The following is a 21,120-nucleotide window of genomic DNA, read 5'->3' on the forward strand; positions in this document are numbered from 1 at the left end:
TGGTCCTACATCTGTCTCAGCAGATACTATTTTTTTCCTGACAACATTATTTCGGAAACTGGGCAGAATAAGCACTACCTTGCCATAAGATTACTTTTCCAAACTACTCACCTGTTTCAACCTCTCCCTTGCCTGTATGATTTTCTTTTTCAGCCACTTGCAGCGAGCTGTAACTATTGCGGTATGCCCTCGGACTCGTTCTTCCTTCTGTCAAAGGCAAAGCAAGGATACATTTTAAACTTTTATTCCCAAATCACATGATGGTGGCAGATGGCAGAAGTTGTAAAAACCTGGGCTGAACTCCAGGTTACTATACCTATAGTTTAAGTTAGAATCAAAGGCAACCTTGCATCTGCTCTGCACATACAGATGAAATTCAACACCTATTTTCCCTAAAGGCTAATGGCAAACACCATTTGGAAACAGTCTTTGTTACATTCACTGAGTGGAAGCTGTTGCGTAGGTTCAGCGACACAGACGTTGCTTCTTATTGCTGCATCTGATTTTCAGTTTAATTTTCTCTTTTCAAAACAACAGTGTGGTTTTTTGCTATTGTTCTTCATAATCTACTTCATCTCTTGTTGAGGATCTGTTATCTGATCTCTGCAAAGCATTTTATAACTTTTTTTTGCAAAATGAATGCAGGTAAGTTCAAATTTCTCATGTTTTTCTTCAGAAAACATGTTCTTTTTAAATTTTGTAATTGTTTTCATTACTACAGAATCATTGCCCTGTGCTGCTTTTTCTCATTCTATTTTATTTCAGTAATTAAAAATGGGTCTTGAAATGACACATGGATCTGCAAACCCTAGCCCACTCTTTCCAGGAGGCAGCTGGAACCTCGGAGTACAAAGGTTATTAGTATCATTTTCATATTGCAACTATATATAATGTGCTCTGATAAATTCAGGTTATGTCTCAGTGATGCACAGATCTTCTCAGTTTAGAAGTTTCTTCTCCTTTGCAGCTTTAGAAATTCATCTGGATTAGTGTAACTTACTAAACCAGACAGACATCATTTTCACCAGTGTTGCTGCTCTTAAAACTTCATTCCCAGGGTTTCTGGCACAATCATTGTACAATTTGCTTTTTCCCAGCAAACACGCTACACATGCAGTAACACCCCCGTTGGCAGCTTTTCAATAAATTCTACTCACCTCTCCCAAAACAAACTCCAAGTCACTGAACTGCCTGTTTTCCCATAGCCTTCCATAATCTTCATGTAGGGTGCATTTAGGGTAACAAGAAAACTAAAAAAAATAAAACCCCACAGAAGACAGAATTCATTTCAAATGGCTATATCCAAAAGCACTATAGTTACATATACTAGCACTGGATTTTCTTACTAGCTCAACCTCAGTGTAGTATATAAAGCAGAAAATAACAAGCAAACCAAACACATGCAAGGGTTTCCTCTGTGGTGAGGGTAATGAAAAATAACAGTAACATGGAAGAATTATGTCTCACCACAACTTGCAGATTTCAGGATTTGGTGGCTAGGAGTCCCACCTGCCCTCAGGACTTGTCTGAGGGTCCCACGCAATAAAAATAACCTTGAGTGTAAGGAGGGATTTGACCTGCTGTGAGTATCTTGAAATTTAAAATTTAAAATTCCCATAGTTACTGCGGGGGTGGAAGTGGGAATGCTGCATGAAGATAAAACTCCAATACAAAATGCTCTGGCCCAGGAACCCTGAACATGATAGTACATGAAGAGGAACAGTCAATTTTCAGTTAATCATCCTGGCAAATCCTGTCTGATACACTTTTCAATAATTTGTCAAAATAAGTTGTCATGATCTCTGTTAGGACTTTAGAAGGCACTGGAGAGCTTGGCCTTACCAAAATGTCTGTCCAGATAACATTTCTCAAGAGATTTTAAAGATACACATTAATCTTTGGCAGCTGAATCTGAAATGCAAAGGCTGCCTGCAGGAAGGATGCAAAACAAAAGCCATCAAGTTCACGATGAGCCAAACCAGAAACTCTGCTGTGTCTGGAGACAGAGCCAGAAGGATTCATGCAGAATTTGTGTGGATGTTTGAGTACATTTATCAGTGAATTACCTGGAACCTGTACATTTCTCCACTTCTAATGTTATTGTCGACTGTACCACCAAAGATGTACATAGCATCTGAGATAACAGCTGCAGCATGGAAGAGTCTCCCACTGGGTAACTAGGGAAAGAAAAGGACAAAATAGGTGAGGGAATAAATAAAAGACTTTTTTTTCTCCCAAGAAAAAGGACTTGCAAGAGATCAACATTGAGAAGGGAAAATCAATGTAGTCTGAAGTGACATGAAAGCTTGCATCCTAAGATTGACAATTATTATTTAGGATTGTTTCCTAGTGTATCTAGAACATACTTTCCAGTCACATTTAAAAACACCTATTCATTGCACCTTCTAATCAGAATGGTACATACACAGGGCTCTACATATCATGATAGTTACAAAATATATCATTTACCAAACTCAGACTCAGCGCTAAGTTTTACATAGAAAAATAAAACGCACTTCTAAAAATAAACAGATTTTGCAAATGTGATCACTATGCAAACTCAGAGCTTGTGCTGAATATTACTGGGAACTTGAAAGGTAAACGAACATCTATCTCGGCAGGATATTGAACTCCAGGCTTGTAGATGCACGCCTTCCCCACAGCTTGCTGGGGCTGAACCATCTGGCTAACAAGCTCCTCCAACAATGCCAGATTCTGCACAGAAGCCCAAAGTTGGAGACATTTACAGAGCTGGCACCACGGAGTCAAGTCTCCTTTCTCCATCAAGCCAGGTCCGCAGAAAAAAAAGCCACCCCACACCACATGAAGCCCCATCTATTTATAGGACCGAGAGTTCGCACCATTCCATGCAACACACAGTTCGCCTTGGAATTGCAAAATTGGATGATTTTTGAAGTGGGAAGGAGTCACTGCAAGTCAAAGCTGCCATGACCCTCCTGCACGGGACAGACCACATAATTTTTACCCATTTCTTCTTAGGTTACACAAAAGGTATCTGATCAAATTAACACATCTCACTGAGATGACTCATATAAAGTCTTCAAGTGGTGATAGTAACTTCTTTTTTTTTTTTTTTTTTTCCTAGTTTGATCAGGCTTGTTTTGTCTTCCAGGCAGCAAATCTCATTAAATCTTTGCCTATGAAAAAAAAGTCCCCTGGTATAAGAAATCTTCTCTTCTTGTACATATTTATAGACACCACTCAAGTAAACTCAGACATGAAACAAGATTATGTTTATCTGGAGAGACATATTTTCCAGGAAACCATGCTGACTGGCATTTTTCATTACCACTGACTTATCCCTTTTACCACAGCATCACACAACGGTCTCATTTAGCTTGTTACTCACCAGACTTTCCATGACTTTTTCTTTTCTTCAAACTACAGCTTTTAAGGATACAATCCCCCATGCAATAACTAGGACCTGGTTTTTGTTTTTTTTTCTCAGATGTACAAACCACAGATTTGGTCACCTTAAAATGCACATTTGCCTGTGCCAGTTTAACACGCCATCTTGGATAAACAAGATATCTTCTGTCTCCAGCATACTTCATGGATACTTTATCAAAGAAACTTTAGGTGGTGCTAATAAATACTGTGATGGGACGATTATAGAATAATATTGATCTATTAGTACATTCCTGCTGGGCCCCTGTTTGATAACGCTCCAAAAGAGGATGAGATTACTGTCAAGTATAATCTATTTTATATGGCCTCTATTTGTTCTTAGTAGTAATCCCATTAATTAAGATGCACTGACTGAAAAAAATCAAACATATTATAGTAGTTTAAAAATACATCAGTGACCTTTATCAACTGGACCTCCAACCTCATCCCAAAAGATGAAGTTTGCTTGCCAAGACCTACTTCCACACAACTAGATGGGCTGATATTAGCTGTCTTTTAATATCTTCCTTACAACTAACTCTCCAACCAAAACAAAAAAAACCCAAACTATTCTGCCAGAGACCAAATGCAGGCCACCTGGTTTATACTTATTCAGGTAATTTTCCCTGTCTGTCTTCTTTTTTTAAAAAAATAATACTTTAGCTTTGTTTTTAATTGAAATAATTCTCAATATTCTCTAGTATTTGCTTTTAAAAGCAGCTATTGTATTTAACAACCACATTTTTTTTCAATCAAAAAAACTTACAGCATTTTAACAATTGATGCCAGAAAGGAAATATGAATCATCTGAATATCTAAACAAGTAACACCATACTTGCTTGTCGCATCATATTTAACTCAAACGATCTGTAAGGAATGTTGTAACAATGATTTTTAATTTGTAATGGTTGGTAGCAGAGTGGACAAGGAACCAGAACTTTGCCACTTACTAATAACTTAAGCAATCAACAACTCTACTTTTTAAATATACATACCACATTTTTAAAGTGAGTAGTAAGAGAAATGTAAAATATGAAAGGATAGCCCAGAAAAAGAAAGGCCATATACAGTTCATCAAAACATTGTGCAGCTGAGGGTTTCAGGGTATTTGTCTTGCTGAATCAGAATAGCAGAGTTCAAGCCAGCACAAACCCTCACATGGTGATGGCAACCCAGCCAAACAGTGAGATACCGATACCACCTTCAAGGAGAACAACGCTCTGCCCTCCCAGGACCAAGGCTTTGGCCAAAGAAAAACTCTGGCCCAGTGCAAACCAGGGCAGCTGAGTCCTCAAGAAGAAAATATTCAGGGCAAAAAGGTTAATAGAGCTCAGGAGCATAAACAGCTGGAGAGATATGTTGGGCTCCGTGTTCCTTATCCACCAATACCAGATGCCAAAAGCCTGCCCTATCTTGAATTTTTTGTTGGGAGACCTCCCAAGCTGCCAAATCCAGCTGCTGAATACACTCAACCCAGGTAGAGTTTATAAGGAACAGACATGAAATAATATCTATTTTGCTAGCCCGGATGGTCAGAAATCCTCCCAGCATGGGATGCTGCGGAGGAAGAGTCCACGAGGAAATTCACAAAAACAGACACACAAAACTATGCCCTGCATGCCAAATTCAGCAGTCCAACATGGGAGGGTTGGAGTTATGTGGTCTTATTTTAAACACCAGAGGGAACAGTCATCGCTCTGCTCACCATCCATGGACCTGTATTTCACAGGACATGTGCTGGTGAAACCATGTGGTTTGCCCTGCTTAAGGCTGAGGTAATTCAGGTGGCTTATAACCTACCAGAAGAAATGAATCTGAGCTTCTTTTATGCAGATATTTATATATCTGTGTCTTCCTCACTGTCCTGATTTTGGCTGGGATGGAGTTAATTTTCTTTCTAGTAGCTGGTATGTGTTATGTTTTGGATTTAGTATGAGAAGAATGTTGATAACACACTGATATTTTCAGTTGTAGCTAAGTAGTGTTTATACTAAGTCAAGGATTTTTCAGCTTCTCATGCCCAGCCAGCAAGAAGGCTGAAGGGGCACAAGAAGCTGGGAGGGGACACAGCCAGGACAGCTGACCCAAACTGGCCAAAGGGGTATTCCATACCATGTGATGTCACGGCCAGTATATAAACTTGGGAGAAGTTGGCCTTGGGGGTGTGGATCACTGCTTGGGAACTAACTGGGCATCAGTCAGTGAGTGGTGAGCAACTGCACTGTGCATCACTTGTTTTGTATATTCCAATTCTTTTATTACTATTATTGTTATTTTATTATTATTATCATTATTATTTTCTTCCTTTCTGTCCTATTAAACTGTTCTTATCTCAACCCACAAGTTTTACTTTTTTTTCCCTGATTCTCTCCCCCATCCCACTGGGTGGGGGGGAAGTGACTGAGCGGCTGCATGGTGCTCAGTTGCTGGCTGGGGTTAAACCACAACACTCACTACTGAGCAAAGTCTCATCCCTTGTACTAGTGCACACAGCCAAATCTGATTTGATAAAACCCCAAGAAGGTCAGTTTGTGCAAAGGTGGGACAAGAATCACTGTCTACAACAGAGCAAACCTGTCTTAAGACTTGAAAGGCACTACAGGATTGCAGCCACTGGATCACAATCCCTTGTCAGAGCCTAAGAGAGAGTACAGAAACCCCAATTTTCAACACACAATCACTCTACTACAAATAATTGTGTAGGTAGAAAAAGATGCACCATGTTTTTTCCTGTTTAAGCTACTCCTTCCTTGGTGCAATTTAAGCATTAATCACATTACCTCTTGTCCTACCCACCAGAACCACAGAAAAGAGCTTCTTTCCCTCCTTTCCGCAGTAACTGTTCCTGCGTTTCAAAATGTATGCTTCACCTCTCATCTTCCCTTCACTAGGCATCTCCAGCTCTTTCAGCTTTTCAATGGGGTCATGTTTGCTGATTGCTCTTACAGCTTTCCTATGGATTCTCCCGATGGTCTGCATATTTGTACTCCATCCATCTGCACAAGTAAAGGATTATTACTAGTTGCAGTTTATTAGAACTGTCTTAGACAACAAGTCTATCACTCAAATATACAGTGAATGACTCCTTGCTCACGACACTATAAGCCAAGGTTACCATTAGGAACTGCTGCTCTCAGAGAAACAAAGACAGCATAGCGTGAACATGAAACTAAGCCTCTGTTTTGCAATATAACACATTTATCCTAATTTCCGTCTCTTACAAGCACAGTCTCATCAACTGTTCCACATCCTGCTTGTGACATGGGAATGTGTTGGTCAGCCTCATTTTACAGCTGGCAAAGAAGCTCAAAGAAATTGTTTTAATTTTCTGAGATCATAAAGAAAGACTACAGTAGACTAACAGCATGTGCACAGTTTGCAGGGTATCTTTCAGCTGCTGCTCTGGGTAAAATTTTAAGGTTATTCTGGTACTTTCTGCATTCTAAGTCCAGCTGCTAGGGCTCTGAATGCGGTATGGAGAAGTGCAGATTTCTGCTTAAGAGCTGCCAAGTAATGAATATACACTTCATGCTATGAATCTGTCAGGGCGTTTTTTTGGACAGTTTTCCTGAGATCTCCTCTTGCCCTCTTCTCTCCCAGTGTTTCACCTTGTCAAGTTCCAAAGTCCTGCTGGTAGTAGACCACTGTGCCTTCACAATCCCACAAAACTCTGTTTAGACTTTGCCATGTCCTAAATTGCTAAAAGTCAGCACTCTCTTCCTGCTGCTTAGAAGCTAAAATCTTTCCAGTGTTATCCATGTTGGTCTATCCTTTGATCCTTACCCATTAGCTCCCAACTGGCTCACCACCCATCCCAAGGCAAAGCTCCAGGCACTCCTTCACATGGAGCACAACCGCTTCTCCTCACCTTCCCAGCCTGTCTTTCTGGTCATGTCAGCTATCTCACCATGTCCAACAGGGTCACAGCTCTGCAACTGTGCATGACCTTCTAATTCCCCCTGTCTCCCAAGCCACATGTGTTTGTGTAGAGGTAGCTGAGATGGGCTGTTTTCATGAGGGGAGAGCAAGAGCTTTGCCAGTTCTGTGGTCCACCAGACGCTTCCTCCCACACCTTCACTTCTCTTCAGATGATGGAAACCCTTCCCTGATGTACCTTAGTGTAAATATTCCCGATAACAGGGCGAGAACTGCACTCAAGATTATAGTGATAAACAGAGCCAGGCTTGTTAGGTATGCTTAACGATAAAGGCATACCAGTATACCTACTGGTCAAGTCCTCCTGATATAGTAACAACCCCTGCCTTAAGCCAGCACTGTGCAAACATAACTTGAGTCTGGCAGGTGAGATAATCTGTGTAAAACTATAGTTTTGATTTGCAATAACTGTAATTTCAGTAAGGGTTTCTGCTGGTGCAACTCCAGATAGTCATGTGCAAATCCAAAGGACTATCATTCTTCTCACTCCCAGTGCATAGGAGAATGCTAAAAATCACAGACTAAGATGCACTGTCAGCCTGAATGTATTTGTCAGCTCTAGCTCCTATACTTACCTCTCAATCAGCATGATCTCCTTACTTTATTAGTAAAGCCTGACAAAAAGAATTTTAGATTCAATCCTGACACTTCTGATGATCCGGGCTGGCACCCCTCTCTGAGATACAATGCCCTGTTTCATCTGTTGAACGTTTTCTCTTTAAGGTTAACGAGATTTGCAATCCGAGGCTCTTTTCAAGCTGGAATCTTTGCTTTCAAAAGCAGATCTCATCAGTCACCTTTGCTTCGCTTTCAGTATACCTTTCCACACTGCCATGGTTTGAGCCGTCATTTTCAAAATTCAAGTATTCCAGAAGTCTTTTTTTTTTTCTTTTTCCATTTCTTGTGCTCAAACTCACTCCATATCCTGTCTAGACAGCACGAATTGAGTTTGTCCTGTGATGCTCATGAGGGTTCTGATTTGACTTAAAAAGCTGTGTATTAGTGTTGCTTCTCCCTATGCTAGAGCGCCTAGTAATCAATCATTCAAATAGTTGAGATTGCAGACCTGAGCATCATCTCTGGGACTGATTCCACATACTTTAAAATAAACTGAGTTAAACCTGTGCAAACCCCTATGTAAACTCATTGATTTAAATTTTAACCTCACCAGGAATACATTCAGCTTCACCTGAAGCCCTTCATAAATTAAGTTTTATCAATGTAAAAGTAAAATTAAATCAAATGAATAGTTTCCACTCAGGGGTCAACACTAGTTTTCTATATGCAATTTAGAACTTGCACGTGCAGAGTCAAGGCTTAAATGGTTTTTAGATTACAGTTTAAGCTGAAATAGCTCAAGATAAATTTCAAGGAGAGAAAAAAAAGGAGTGGAGGAGAAAAAGCATATACAAGGCTGGAATTTATTTCTCTCTCCTGGAATAAATTTAATTTGCATTTTTGAAGTCCTTTTCACTTCCAAGTGTTTCTTTATTTACCTCTGAGTCTGCTGTAGGTGGTTGTTTAACTGTTGTTATGCCGAAATCTAAACCAAATACATCCCGAGATTTTTTTAAACCATGTTCTTCCAAGGGCAAGGAGGGAGCTTCTTCTGGGGCAGATACTCGCTCAGCCACTTCTGGATAGGACACCTGGTTACAAGATTTAAAAACAATAGTGTGTAGAAGTATAGATGGGAGGCATGAGAGACTGGACACGGAGCAGGAGTCCCCGTGCAGCTGAAGCTCCAAAAGATCATGCCATGTATCCAGAACAGAAGCAGTCCAGAGAAAGCACCATGGTCTCTTTTGGAGCCTGTCACTGTGTGAACAATTTAACAAATTAGCTGTGTAGTTTTCTTTTTTTTTTTTGCAATGACAGAGGTACACAGCAATTAAAATCTTACGCACTAATTGCTTTTTGTCTGCCCTCTTCCCCCCATGGTTCTTCATGAGAAGCTGAGGGTTTTATTTACTGCAGGTAGGAAGAATGCAGATCACGAACAAAGATGGCAAAGAGGCAATATCCATCAGCTATTCCCACAGTCTGAGACAGACTTCCCACAATGCTGGCTTGATGAAAAAAACGGGCAGATGGATCACCACAAAGTGACAACCTGTACTTTATGTAAAAGCTGACTAGCACATTCGGAAGATGACAAAGTAAAACCTTTTCTACGGCTGATGGTTACACCACAGCGTGACAACAGGCAACACACACAGAGCTAATGCAGCCACCACTGCTCTGCCAGAGAGCCATGCAGTCCTCAAGGGGCAAGCTTGAGCTGGCCCTGTTCATGGTCCAGATACAACTCTTCCGTACCTCTCTCAAGAGATCTGGGTCAGTTACAAAAATGTAACTTTCTTGTTGTGAGATGCATCTCTTGGCTCTGACGAATATATTAGCTATACTACTATTGCAGGTTGTGACTACTTGTGTTGTTTTCAGTGCTTATCTTCTATCTCTTATTCATTTCTCAAAGCATTTCTAACACGTTTTCAGTGCTTTTTCAGATTGAAATTTCAACACTATGTGCAATACTAGGAAATAGCTAAAGTCAAATCCACTGCAGTTGTTTCAAGGCTATTCTTTCTCATTCTCTCAGCTTCTCAGAAGCCTTCTTATATTTACAGAATAAATTTATAATTGTGTCAATTTTAACTCGCCTCACACTTACATAGGAATAAGCGGGTACTAAGGAAGCTGACTGCTGCACTGAACTCCAAAGCCAGCAAAGATGTGCTCAGATCTCTTTCACAATCTAGGAACGTTGATGAGGCTCTCTATCCTCCAATACCACTAAAAACACTAAGCCAAAATGAAAGAAAAAGACCTAAAGACACCACCAAGCAAACCTGGCAAACCAACATAAACTAAAAGGTAAAAAAAATTACCTATTTTTCCTCTGAAACTGGAAGAAAACCATAAGCCACAACAGGTCCAAATGAGATGTTGCTACTGGTAGCTGTTTATACTCAAGAGATGCTTCTACACTATCATACCAGGCGACAGCATAAAAGTCTCAAACAGATGGGCAGACAGAGCTTTGGATATTTGTTAAGTTCAAGGAGGTTTAAGGATTTAAAATGTTTTCACATGCTGTGTGCAGAAAATCTATATGCTTTTCAGCCAAAATTGGAAGAGACTCATTTTAGAGTGAACTTCAAGACATACAGCTCTGCAAATAAACAAAGAGAAGGCGGCAAATGCTGAAGGGCTTTATTATGCCTTTCCTCAGACAGTTATTCCTTTCAGATTATGGCAATGGACTCATCTACCCTAGCTTATGGCTGTAGGTACCTGAGAGTAAACAAAGTGCTGTTTATAATCCATGAAGCACCTATTACTTTTAAAAACCTGGCATGATATGAACCTAGGAATATAGCTTGGGCAAAGGCTTCTTTCACCTGTAAGGAGGAGCATCCAGCTAACCACAGGCCTGTCAACCGCACCTCCATCCCAAGAAGGTTATGGAGCAAATCCTCCTGGAAGCTACTTCCACCATGTCATGGTTTAACTAAGCACCACACAGCTGCTTGCTCACTCTTCCCCCCTCCCAGTGGGATGGAGAGAAGAATCGGGAAAAAAAAAGTAAAACTCGTGGGTTGAGATAAGAATAGTTTAACAACTAAAATAAAATTAAATATAATAGTAACAATAATAATAATAGTAACGAAAAGGAATATAACAAAAAGAAATTAGACCCAAGTGATGCACAATGCAATTGCTCACTGCCTGCTGACCGATGCCCAAGCAGTGATCTGCGCCTCCCAGCCAACTCCTGCCCCTGGGACAGAGTAATTCCTTGCAATGACACAGGCTGGTGACTGGCTGTCTAGAGAACAGCTCTGTACAAAGAAACCCCTGGAAGACCCGGTAGACAACAAGCTGAACAGGATTCAGCAGTGTTCTCCTGCAGTAAGGCCAACAGCATCCTCAGCCGTATCAGAAAGTGTGTAGCCAGCAGGTTGAAGGAAGGGATTTTTCCTCCTCTATTCAGTATTTGTAAGAGCACATCTGAAGTACTCTGCCCAGTTTTGGGCCCCCCAGTACAAGAAAGGCATTGACCTACATAAACAAGTCCAGTGGAGGGTTACCAAGATGGTCAGGGGCTGAAGCACATGATGCACGAGAGAAGAAAAGGCAAAAGAGATACCTTACTGTCTGCAGCTACCTACAGGAGGAGCACAGACGAGACAAAGCCACTCTTCTGAGAGGCGCCCAGTGGAAAGACAGGAGACAACAGACACAAGTTAGAGCATGGGAAATTTCTTTCTCAATGAGAGGAAGATGTCTTTTATCATGATAGTGGACAAACACTGGAATAGAAGCCAGGAGAGGCTGTTGGATCTCTGTCCTTAGAGACAACACAGAAATGGACTGGACAAGGTCCTGAGCAACCTGCCCTAACCAGACCTGCTTTGAGCACGAGGTTAGACTCGAAACCTCTGGAAGTGCCTTCCAAGCTACCTGGCTTTTGTGATTCCAAGACTTCCTCCTGTTCTGTAGCATACTCCAGGTCTGGAAGCCCAGCTTAGCTCTTGTTACGATGGAAATTTAATTTACATCTAAGATTGAAATTTAGCCTTTTCTTTTCCCCTCTTATTTTCCTGATTGTACCATACAAGAAAACAGGGAATTAAAAATCTGTCACAGATACTTGGAAAGGACCTCATCAAAGGCTATTTCCATTCCTCTGCTCCAACCAGGGTCAACAATAATTATTTCATTTCTGGGAGAGGTTCATCTAGCCTGTTCCTAAAGCCTTATGGTGGTAGAGACTTCTCAAAACTCCTCATGCAATCTTCAACACCGCACTACTGTTAGCAAGTCAAAAATATTTTGTCTGCAATGTATGTACTGAGATCATCATAACTACGTTGCCAACATAAATTTATCTATTATAGCTTAACAATGGTGTAAAGCAGCTGATCACCTCAGTAAGTACCACTTCCTCATATGAAGCAGTTAATACAGAAGAAGGATTGTCACAGATTGTGGCAGAGGATAGAAGGTTGAAGACATTATGATGGAACCTACAACACAGGATAGATCACTAGATACAAAAGCAAAGTCATAAATAACAAAAGCTTATTGTGATATCAGCTCTTCTAGAGATTTCACAGTTCTGGTTATGGTAAGTAATAGGGGATGGGACAGCAGACATCATTTGATATTCTGCTCTGCACTGAAGATGAGATTTTTCCATTTGACAATCACTGGAGAATACAGCATGGAAACAGGGAGGTTAATTCTTTAACAATAACATTCAAACACGTGCCATTATAACTGCAAAGGTCAGAATATGAGACAATCTGTAACTTATTTACAGCTGTAATAATAGTAAACACTCTTTCCTTTAAAATCATTTTAATGTATCAGTTGCAAATCTAAAAAGTAGTGTTAATGTGTAATTCATCAGAGAGGATTAGGCACAGTTTAATAAGCCAGTATTGCCAAATCCAATGAATATGTCTCAAAAGATCATATGCTGAAATCTAACAAGAGACAACAAAAATCAAGTGACCAACCATTTGCTTCTTTTTGGCACTGTGGTGTGTATTCAAAAATCAAATTACCACAATAGTGCTTTTGGGATCTTAAACTGACTTCCTGCATAAAACAACCTAGAAGACTTCCTTGAAGTAGTACTGAAATGGAGCCTTTCTTTTAGGAAAACTTTCTTGTTAGAAAGTATCAAATCCTGGTTTAGACATAGTGAAGAATCTACCGAAAAGCTCTGATAAAATGTTCCAATGAATCATTAACCTCATTCTTTACAATTTGTAAATTTTTATTTCCTTTTTTTTAGTCTGAATATTTCTAGTTTCAACTTTAAGCCACTGGATTTTGCTTCATCTTTTACCAACAGATTAAAATGCCTCTATTCCCCAGGTAAGCCAGCGAAGAATTAAGTTCCTAAACCTTCCCTAAAAGAGACTACACTTCACAGCTGGTCACTGTGTTTCCCAATCTTCAATCATGTTCAGTTTTCCTCTCTGAATAACCTCCTTGATTTGTGAACACAAGATGGTGAGATGTTATACTGGAAGATCTGACTAATAAACACAGGGATAATGTATTTATGTTACTAAATGATACTACCCTATGTTGGCTTCTGGAGCCAAGAATATCATCAGCACTTCCAGCCATTTTACATTACAGGGAGCTAGTCTCAGCTACCCACAATGACTAAGGTTTTTAAGTCATTGTTTCCAGGGATAATGTAAGGGAAACTATTAAACATTGACCACACACCCTGTTCTTAGATGTATTGCTTTACATACATACTGAAATACATATTGTTTGTGCCCACCTTAAGAAGAAATCCAAATCACTCTGAGTGGACAGCTATTTTAATCATTAATTGGCAACAATCTGGACAATTAATAAATATTAGGGGAAAGCTGTGATTTCTGTTTTCTTTCAAGGTTGTTGACAAAAGTTTATAGCAATGCAATGACAAGAACCAGTCCCTAAAGGACCTAAGCAGAGTAACTACTCCTCATTCAAAACCATATTTCATAACCTTCAGTTATCCAACATTATACCCATTTAATGTGAGTCATATTAATACTGTATTGTTCTAACTTCTTACTGGTGAGTGAGCTACAGAAATACATTCCTTCTGCCTATCATCCACATAAGCCTGCATTTTGTCTTCTGTGGGAGAATTCTGTAAAAGCATGTAATAAACATCCCTCAGAAGGGATATGAATGTAGACTTGACAAACAGAAATGGAGCTGTGCAACAATATTAACCACAGCTACTCTGATAACCAGGTTTTTATAAATGCTAACGTTTTCAAGATGTCTCCAGCTTACTGAGCACAAACATGAAAAGGTCACTGGTACGAAGATCTTAAATTTTTAAAAAACATTTTCTAAAAAGGATACAAGTCTGAACACTACCTATGATTTATAAACATTAAAAGTATCAGTCTACTCTTTGGACTGTGAAATGCTAAATTTTATCTCTCCTAGCAGAACATGATACCCTGACAGCTACACTCACCACATCTGAAGGCAGATCTTGTTGGGGCCTCATTGCAGGAATTCAGGGTTTTGTTCACATAATAACATGTTTCTTTTGCCTGAAGATACCTCAGTGGGTGTAACTGATCTCTGCACAGGGAGACTGTGGCAGACTCATCCACAGTAGGATGAGTAAGTCCTTTTAATCTTTCTTAGCTGCCCACAAACCACGTCACTGTAATCCATCTGAAAAACTCCAGAACTGTGCCTCAAAGTAAGCCAGAGAAGGTTACCAACACATTAACCTCCCTTTTTGCTTATTAAAAGAAAAATCAAGAGCTTTGAAAGTCAGAAATTTTTATTGCTCTTGCCTTTCAAAGGCCTAATTGTGAGACTGAAATGTTTCACAGGCCAAGTTTTAGAGGTTTCTCTTGTAACTTCAGGAACGACAGATTGCTCGCTAGTACCTGCAGTCACTGGGGAGATGACGGTAATTCACCTGGTAACAGGGGAAAAATCCACAGACAGTTTAACTATCCTATGCACTGACCTTCTTTAAGCATAGCAAGGAAGGAAAATTTTCGTCCTCTTCCTATGACACTTTGTCCTCTATGAGGCAGTGGCTGTTTCTAAACATCACTTTTGATTCTGCGGGACTGTGTCCACAAATGGACACACGCCCCTCCCAGACCTTGAGCTCCTCTGTCATTCCCTGCAAAACACTCCTCTGCTGTAGCACAACCAAGACTGCCGCGTGCATGTGTGTGTCTGCTGGAAAGCAACTGTGCAAGATGGGGCATCTTCCCTCTTATTGCCTGCTGATTTTTTATGCTGTTCCAACCTTCTTCAGAAAGCCAAGGGTGTTTTCAGTTCAATAGGAAAATAGGAGGCCAATAAAAAAAATCTATTTAAATTCTTTTTTAAATCCTCTGATAGCCCTGTGTAAAGGAAATCCAGCACCTCAGGAAGCTTTGGCAGTGTTATGCAGGCAGGCAAGGACTCAGACATGATATACCTCTGGCTGCCTTAGAAAAGTAGAACCCCCAGCTGTGAAGATCATCTAACAGTAAAGATAGGAAGAATAGCTCTGTGTGCTCTGTAAAATATATATGTACATATATTATAGCATCAAGACAAAGGTATGAGGAGCTATGGATTGCAAATGTGCAGTTCAGAAAGCATGTCTTGATATTCATTTTGGAGACATCCTAAAAGCATAAAAATAGGAGTTCCTGGTTTATTTTTGAAGTTCCGACCTGTTCCACTTTAGTTTCCCCTCTTCTACTTATTAAGCAGTTTTCCCATCCTCCATGTCACAGCGAAGCACTGTCAACAATTTCGAGAGACCTGGGCAGAGAACTAGAACAGGTTCATTGCCAGACTCATTTCCAGTTTTTGTTTCTACCTATTTACCCAAAATGCAGAAAATGCAAGACTGTCTCAGTGCACCTACAGCGCATGATACTTGATTACTGGCCCGTCCTCCAGAACTGTTTCTACAACCTTCCCGGAACTCACCCTGCACCACTGTTACTAATGCTCAAATTGTGCTACCTTCTCCAGGTAAAAACCTCAAGATTCTTCAGTCTCATGTGACTTGTCACCTTCCACATTGCCCATAACAGGGTAGCAGGGGCAAATACCATTTCCACCTGAAAGCCTGTTTCTTTTACTGGCACACATAGGTCTGAAAAGTCCAAATCACTATCTGGATCACTCTCAAAAGCTTCTCAGGGCTCGCTTAGTCTTAGTTCGGAGAATGAGAAAGACTGGAATGGCAGCAGTCACTCTCCTTCAGCATGAGTATAAGAAATCTCTTTGGCAAAGCACGGTAAAAATCACTACTGAATTAAGCTAAATCAGCACCAAGCCTTCTTATTTTGGACTCTGGAGGCTTTACCCACTCAATGCTAAATGTCCAAAATAAGAAAGAATTAAGGAAATTCATCACATGATGATAAGTATGAAAGTTAATCTAGCTATAGTGCTGTTAAGTGGAGTTGTAATGCAGCATTTCTAAGACCATATAACATAATACAGAAAAATACAAGAACAACATATGCTATACAATCCATCCATCCATTAGAAAAAGAAAAAAAACCCCAACTCTATCAAAAGTCAAGATAGATTATTCTGCTGCATGGTAACAGAGGTCACCATCACTTCACACACAAGAAGAATCCTTCAAGTGCTGGGACATCACTGCACTCATCATCTTCTACTTTGTTTCAACTTAATGTGGATAATTTTGTTCACAGATATGGATAAGAAAGGAAATTTCAAGTTCAGAGTGTCCTGAGAATAGTATTAGAGATTCACTGCCACTGTTAAAAGTATTTGCCAAAAGCTCATAGAAACTTCAAGAAAACAATTCTGAGAAATGATCTAGTTATCACTCCAGAACGCACAAAATAATTTAAAACTTACTTAAAATTCCAACTGTCTCTCAGATCTTGCAGTTAACCAGTCTTTTAAGAAAATTTACTATCACATGTTTCAACAGTGCTTTAATGTCACTTCCCACTTCTACAAAATTAGTCTCTAGATGCCGTAACTGTGAAAGAAACTTCAAAATACAATACGTGCAACTTAGAGACAGACACCTGCCTGGGATTACAGACAGCCCAAGAGAAGAGCTCTGAAATATGAAAAGAGATTTAGCAGGGGATAAGTCAGGTAACAATGCTGTTTTACAGCACTGTCAGGAGCAGTTTTGCTCTTGAAAGCAATAAGCAATCGTATCATGAAGAACCAATGACAGAGAAAGCCTTAAAGTCAAATGACAGGGTTAGTAGGAATGGAACGGGATCTACATCCCTGAAGGCAACTGTATGCTTAAAATGTTGGAGATGCAGTTTTATTAATGTCATGTGAAAATAAATCAGCTTGGTAAAGCCCAAATAGGCTACCATGAAATATTTTGGTCAAATAATTTTTCAAAATGTGGCCCACATGCATTGTTGCTTTAAAAGCAGTGTGTAAATGGTATTTTCCTATTCACCAAATGCTAAGTCATATGTCTTTGCAAACAAACTAAAATGTAGTGCAAGAGTCAAGGATGGGAGCAGCTCTGTCATACCAATTCTGGCAAAATTAGTAAATCTGCATTTGATCCTAATTCACGTAACATTCATCTCTTTAAGGTATAACCTTAATCTCTGCAGCTCTCTATACAGCACACAAACATCAAGTATTTCTTCCCCACAGATCAGCTAACACACTAAACCTACTATTAAATCAGCTCAAGTATTTTAACATGGCTTAAGGTAAAATCTATTACAATGAACAAATACAGCCAACGTATCCATTCTAAATCCAGGAAATAGACGTATTAGTACAGGCTTCAAAAAACCTACTTTTTTGTGCATTCTGGGAATGAAACGATCAGAGGCCACTGAAACCACATTCACTGAAATGTGTATGGAAGCCATTCAAACCCTCAGCACTCCAACTCGAAATACCAGGTTATCCCAGAGATGGTATCTATGAGTGCGCTATGAAGAAAATCAAAATTTTATCACACAATCACTGCATCGTAATGAGCACCCCAAAAGAAAGATATTAACATGTTCATCATCTTTTTTTTTTTCATATTTTCTCATTTCAGGTGTTTACTTGGCCCTCGGTGGTCTATTGCCTTTTTATGTTCATGTAAAGAACCTACGTTTTTTAATTTATTTATATTAACACAAATACGTTCAAAAAAGCCATTTCTCCTTATGATCTCTATTATTATTCTACAGTCATACCTTTATAAGCAAATGCTTTACACTTGACCTAAAAGGGAAGTGCTATTCTGTATAATTACAGAATTTCTAAGATTTTACGCACACAGGCATTATTACAGTGAAACAATCAAAACCTTGTCTAATTTTGAATTCTGCCTCAAGAGCATCACACAGCCAAGCTCACAACCACTGGTCCACACAGTGAATTAATTACTAATCCTTGTCAGATAAGGACTGACTCATAACTTGAATTACAAGTGTTTTACAGTATTTCTTTAAACAGTACTAAGCAAAGTTTTAAACGTGTCAACACTGACTAATTTTTAAAGACTGTTGCCCACAACATTTCAGCTGCTTAACCATTGGTGGGAAGGAGCTATCACTATTTATCTAAAAGTTAATGTGCTTGTCAAAAACATGTACAAAGTCTGACAGCAAAAATGGGTCCAAAAAAGACAGAACGTAAAAGGAAAAGACACAAGCTGAACATTTTACCTCACTGTCTGGGCTGGGCTGGATAACTTCCCAGGTCTGAGAGTCCACGTCGTAGCAGTGTAGCTCATTGGGCAGCGTGTTATCTGCAGCACCACCAAACACGTAGAGATGCCGGTCGAATGCAACCATTGTGTGGCCGTATCTTCGCTGTGGAGGAGGAGGGGAGCCTCGAAGTAAGTGCTCGGTAGGAATTCGTGTCCAACTGAGACATTAAACATGAAACAGCATGGTTTTTTACAATTATTTTCTGCAAAGTAAGCTTCCTAACTCTCAGGTTGTAAGAATAAAGAAGAGGAGCTCTGTTACAGTAGTTATTCAACCTGCATGAGCTCAGATGACGATTAATCCTGCAGATTTCTCAGAGACCTACATCAGCTCTGTGTTGCCGAACTTCTAGCTGAAAATGTGATAAAGGCAACATGGTTCCATAACCCAGATGTACTTATGTAAACCCCAGCAGCTCAAAGACCACAACTCGGGAAGGAACTGGTGATCTACTAATACACATCTTAACAGCTAACCTTTCTAAGTAAAGGGCACCATTCTGATACCATATCCCATTGTGATAAGGCATCGCTTATTCACTATGGTAGCATGATTTCAGCCAAGGTCTGGAGGCCATTAGGTGTTGTTTCAGTTGTGGTTCCACTTCAGCCAGTAACCAGACCAACCAGGTTGTCAGAACAAACCAGTGCATCTGTATTCTCACTTTTTCGCATTTTTATCCCATCAGAGTAGCCACATTTTCAGAGCAATGGTCAACACTCCGAGTCAAGTCACACCAAACTGAATACTCAAGATTTAAAAAAAATACCATGCATTTTACATTTCCGAATAATTTCGCTATGAACTGGTATTTCACAGGACCTCTGGCTGGTTTTAACCAGATATTCACATAACAACTTTTAGGAAGGTAGTATTTGGCATCCCACTCGGAATACACTAAGATTCATACTTATTGTTTAAAGTCAATCTACTAAACTTCGTTCATCTGCTGAAAAAGACCTATCTGATGCACACGGCAAACAACAAAGTCTTATTTAAAACAGTCCATATTTTATCTTATCTACCCTTCCTCGTCATGAGATGCAGTATTCCTCCTCAATACCCTTAAGTATGTGCATTTCTCAACTCAAGTTGTCAAGGATTATGTGGATTTTGTGCGATTTAACTGGCTAAACTTACATCTTTTCCTTGAATTCAAACTGAAAGAGATTATTGGTAATTTTTGCTCCACTCTGGCCAGAGAAAACAAACATCTTGTCTTTGCAAACAGCCACGGGAAAATTACAGCATGAAGGAGGAATTTCACCACTTTGTTCAATCTGAAATATAACAAAGTTCAAAATTAAAAATGTATTATTGTAGTGCACTACGCACGTTGAGTATGCTGCAGGACCACGCAATACATCAGCAGACAGACAGACCACATGGCAGCGATGTGTGCAGACAATCAAGTCCCTATAAATCTGGCTACGGGTAATCAACTAATGCTGTGCTTACACGTCTGCATGGACTAATTTTACTGTGCATAAAAAGGATGGGAGGCCACATTTCTAAAGCCCCTGATACTGTGAGGATCAGGACTCTGATCTTGATAGCCAGTCAGCAAAGCTCCCAGTCTATGGCAGTAGTTAAAGTGGGAAATGCAGTCCGTTTTTATAGGGGGCACAGCAGAGCCACCATGGGCAGTCTAGGACCACCTCACAGATTCATAAGCAAAAATCACGCTTTAATATACACTTGGTTTTCCAAATACACAAACAAAATCAAATTTGAACTGTTTCTTTTCATCTGTGTGACAAATACATTCTGAAGGGAGAGCAGTGCAGTCCAGCGTAGGAAATTTTAAATAATTGTGTATGAAAACCAAAAAAGAAAATTCTATGTGTTAGTTGAAATTAAAGCTTCTTACCTCTTCCCAGCATGTTAGCTCTCTATCCTGTAGGCCAATTGTCCACATATCATTTAACCTACGTTATAACACAAAAAACGCTTGATTTGAAACAGTTCATTTTTGGTAATTTTTAGCTCATGGAGTTGAAAGGACAGAGATGCTATTTTATCAGCATTCCTTCTCCTGCACAGGAAGAATCTCCTACTTCCACTAGCAGAAAAAAAACCTATTTGAATATTTTTGTCCTATACCTAAATTTTATACCACGACGTCAGCTTGCTTTAGCATCTTTCTGGTTACAAGTATAGAAGTATACTACAGTTAACAGTTACAGACATCAACTCTGCTTGGAGCTTAAGGATTTGAGGCTATTTAATCTCCAGGATTTTTACAGAAATACTCCTTGTTACCCTGCCTTCTTCTACCCATCCCTGCTAACCCCTGAGACTGGCCACAGTAATTATTTATGTGGCTGAATCCTACCTTAAATACGTAAAGGAGGACGAAGTGGGTAACCTGACACATCACTGACTACTACATACCTGACTATGCTTTTCCCAGTACAAGTTACTCACAGTAACTACAGATGCTTCCTTTGTTCAAATCTGCCTGGAGGCTCATGTTCCACAAAAAGACATTTTTTAATGTGATTAGGCATATTTAACATAAATTAGACAGCTCCTC

At 39.7% G+C, this 21,120-nt stretch overlaps 1 protein-coding gene across 4 annotated transcripts in view; it reads right to left on the reverse strand.

The window, feature by feature from the left end:
• The window catches only part of LZTR1 (leucine zipper like post translational regulator 1), a 38,231-nt gene that overhangs the window by 12,650 nt on the left and 4,461 nt on the right, over positions 1 to 21,120 (reverse strand). The window contains exons 7-13 of one of the 4 annotated variants that reach the window (XM_075054700.1): positions 20,455 to 20,512; positions 19,725 to 19,864; positions 18,540 to 18,741; positions 8,841 to 8,993; positions 2,067 to 2,177; positions 1,158 to 1,250; positions 112 to 207 (exon numbers count right to left, since the gene is read on the reverse strand). In XM_075054700.1, coding sequence (XP_074910801.1) covers positions 112 to 207; positions 1,158 to 1,250; positions 2,067 to 2,177; positions 8,841 to 8,993; positions 18,540 to 18,741; positions 19,725 to 19,864; positions 20,455 to 20,512 — 853 coding nt within the window. The remainder of the gene's footprint in view (positions 1 to 111; positions 208 to 1,157; positions 1,251 to 2,066; positions 2,178 to 8,840; positions 8,994 to 18,539; positions 18,742 to 19,724; positions 19,865 to 20,454; positions 20,513 to 21,120) is intronic. The other 3 variants (XM_075054703.1, XM_075054702.1, XM_075054704.1) reach the window with 3 other exon arrangements.

This window comes from Buteo buteo, chromosome 23, assembly GCF_964188355.1.
Source record: "Buteo buteo chromosome 23, bButBut1.hap1.1, whole genome shotgun sequence".
NCBI classification, from domain to species: Eukaryota; Metazoa; Chordata; class Aves; order Accipitriformes; family Accipitridae; genus Buteo; species Buteo buteo.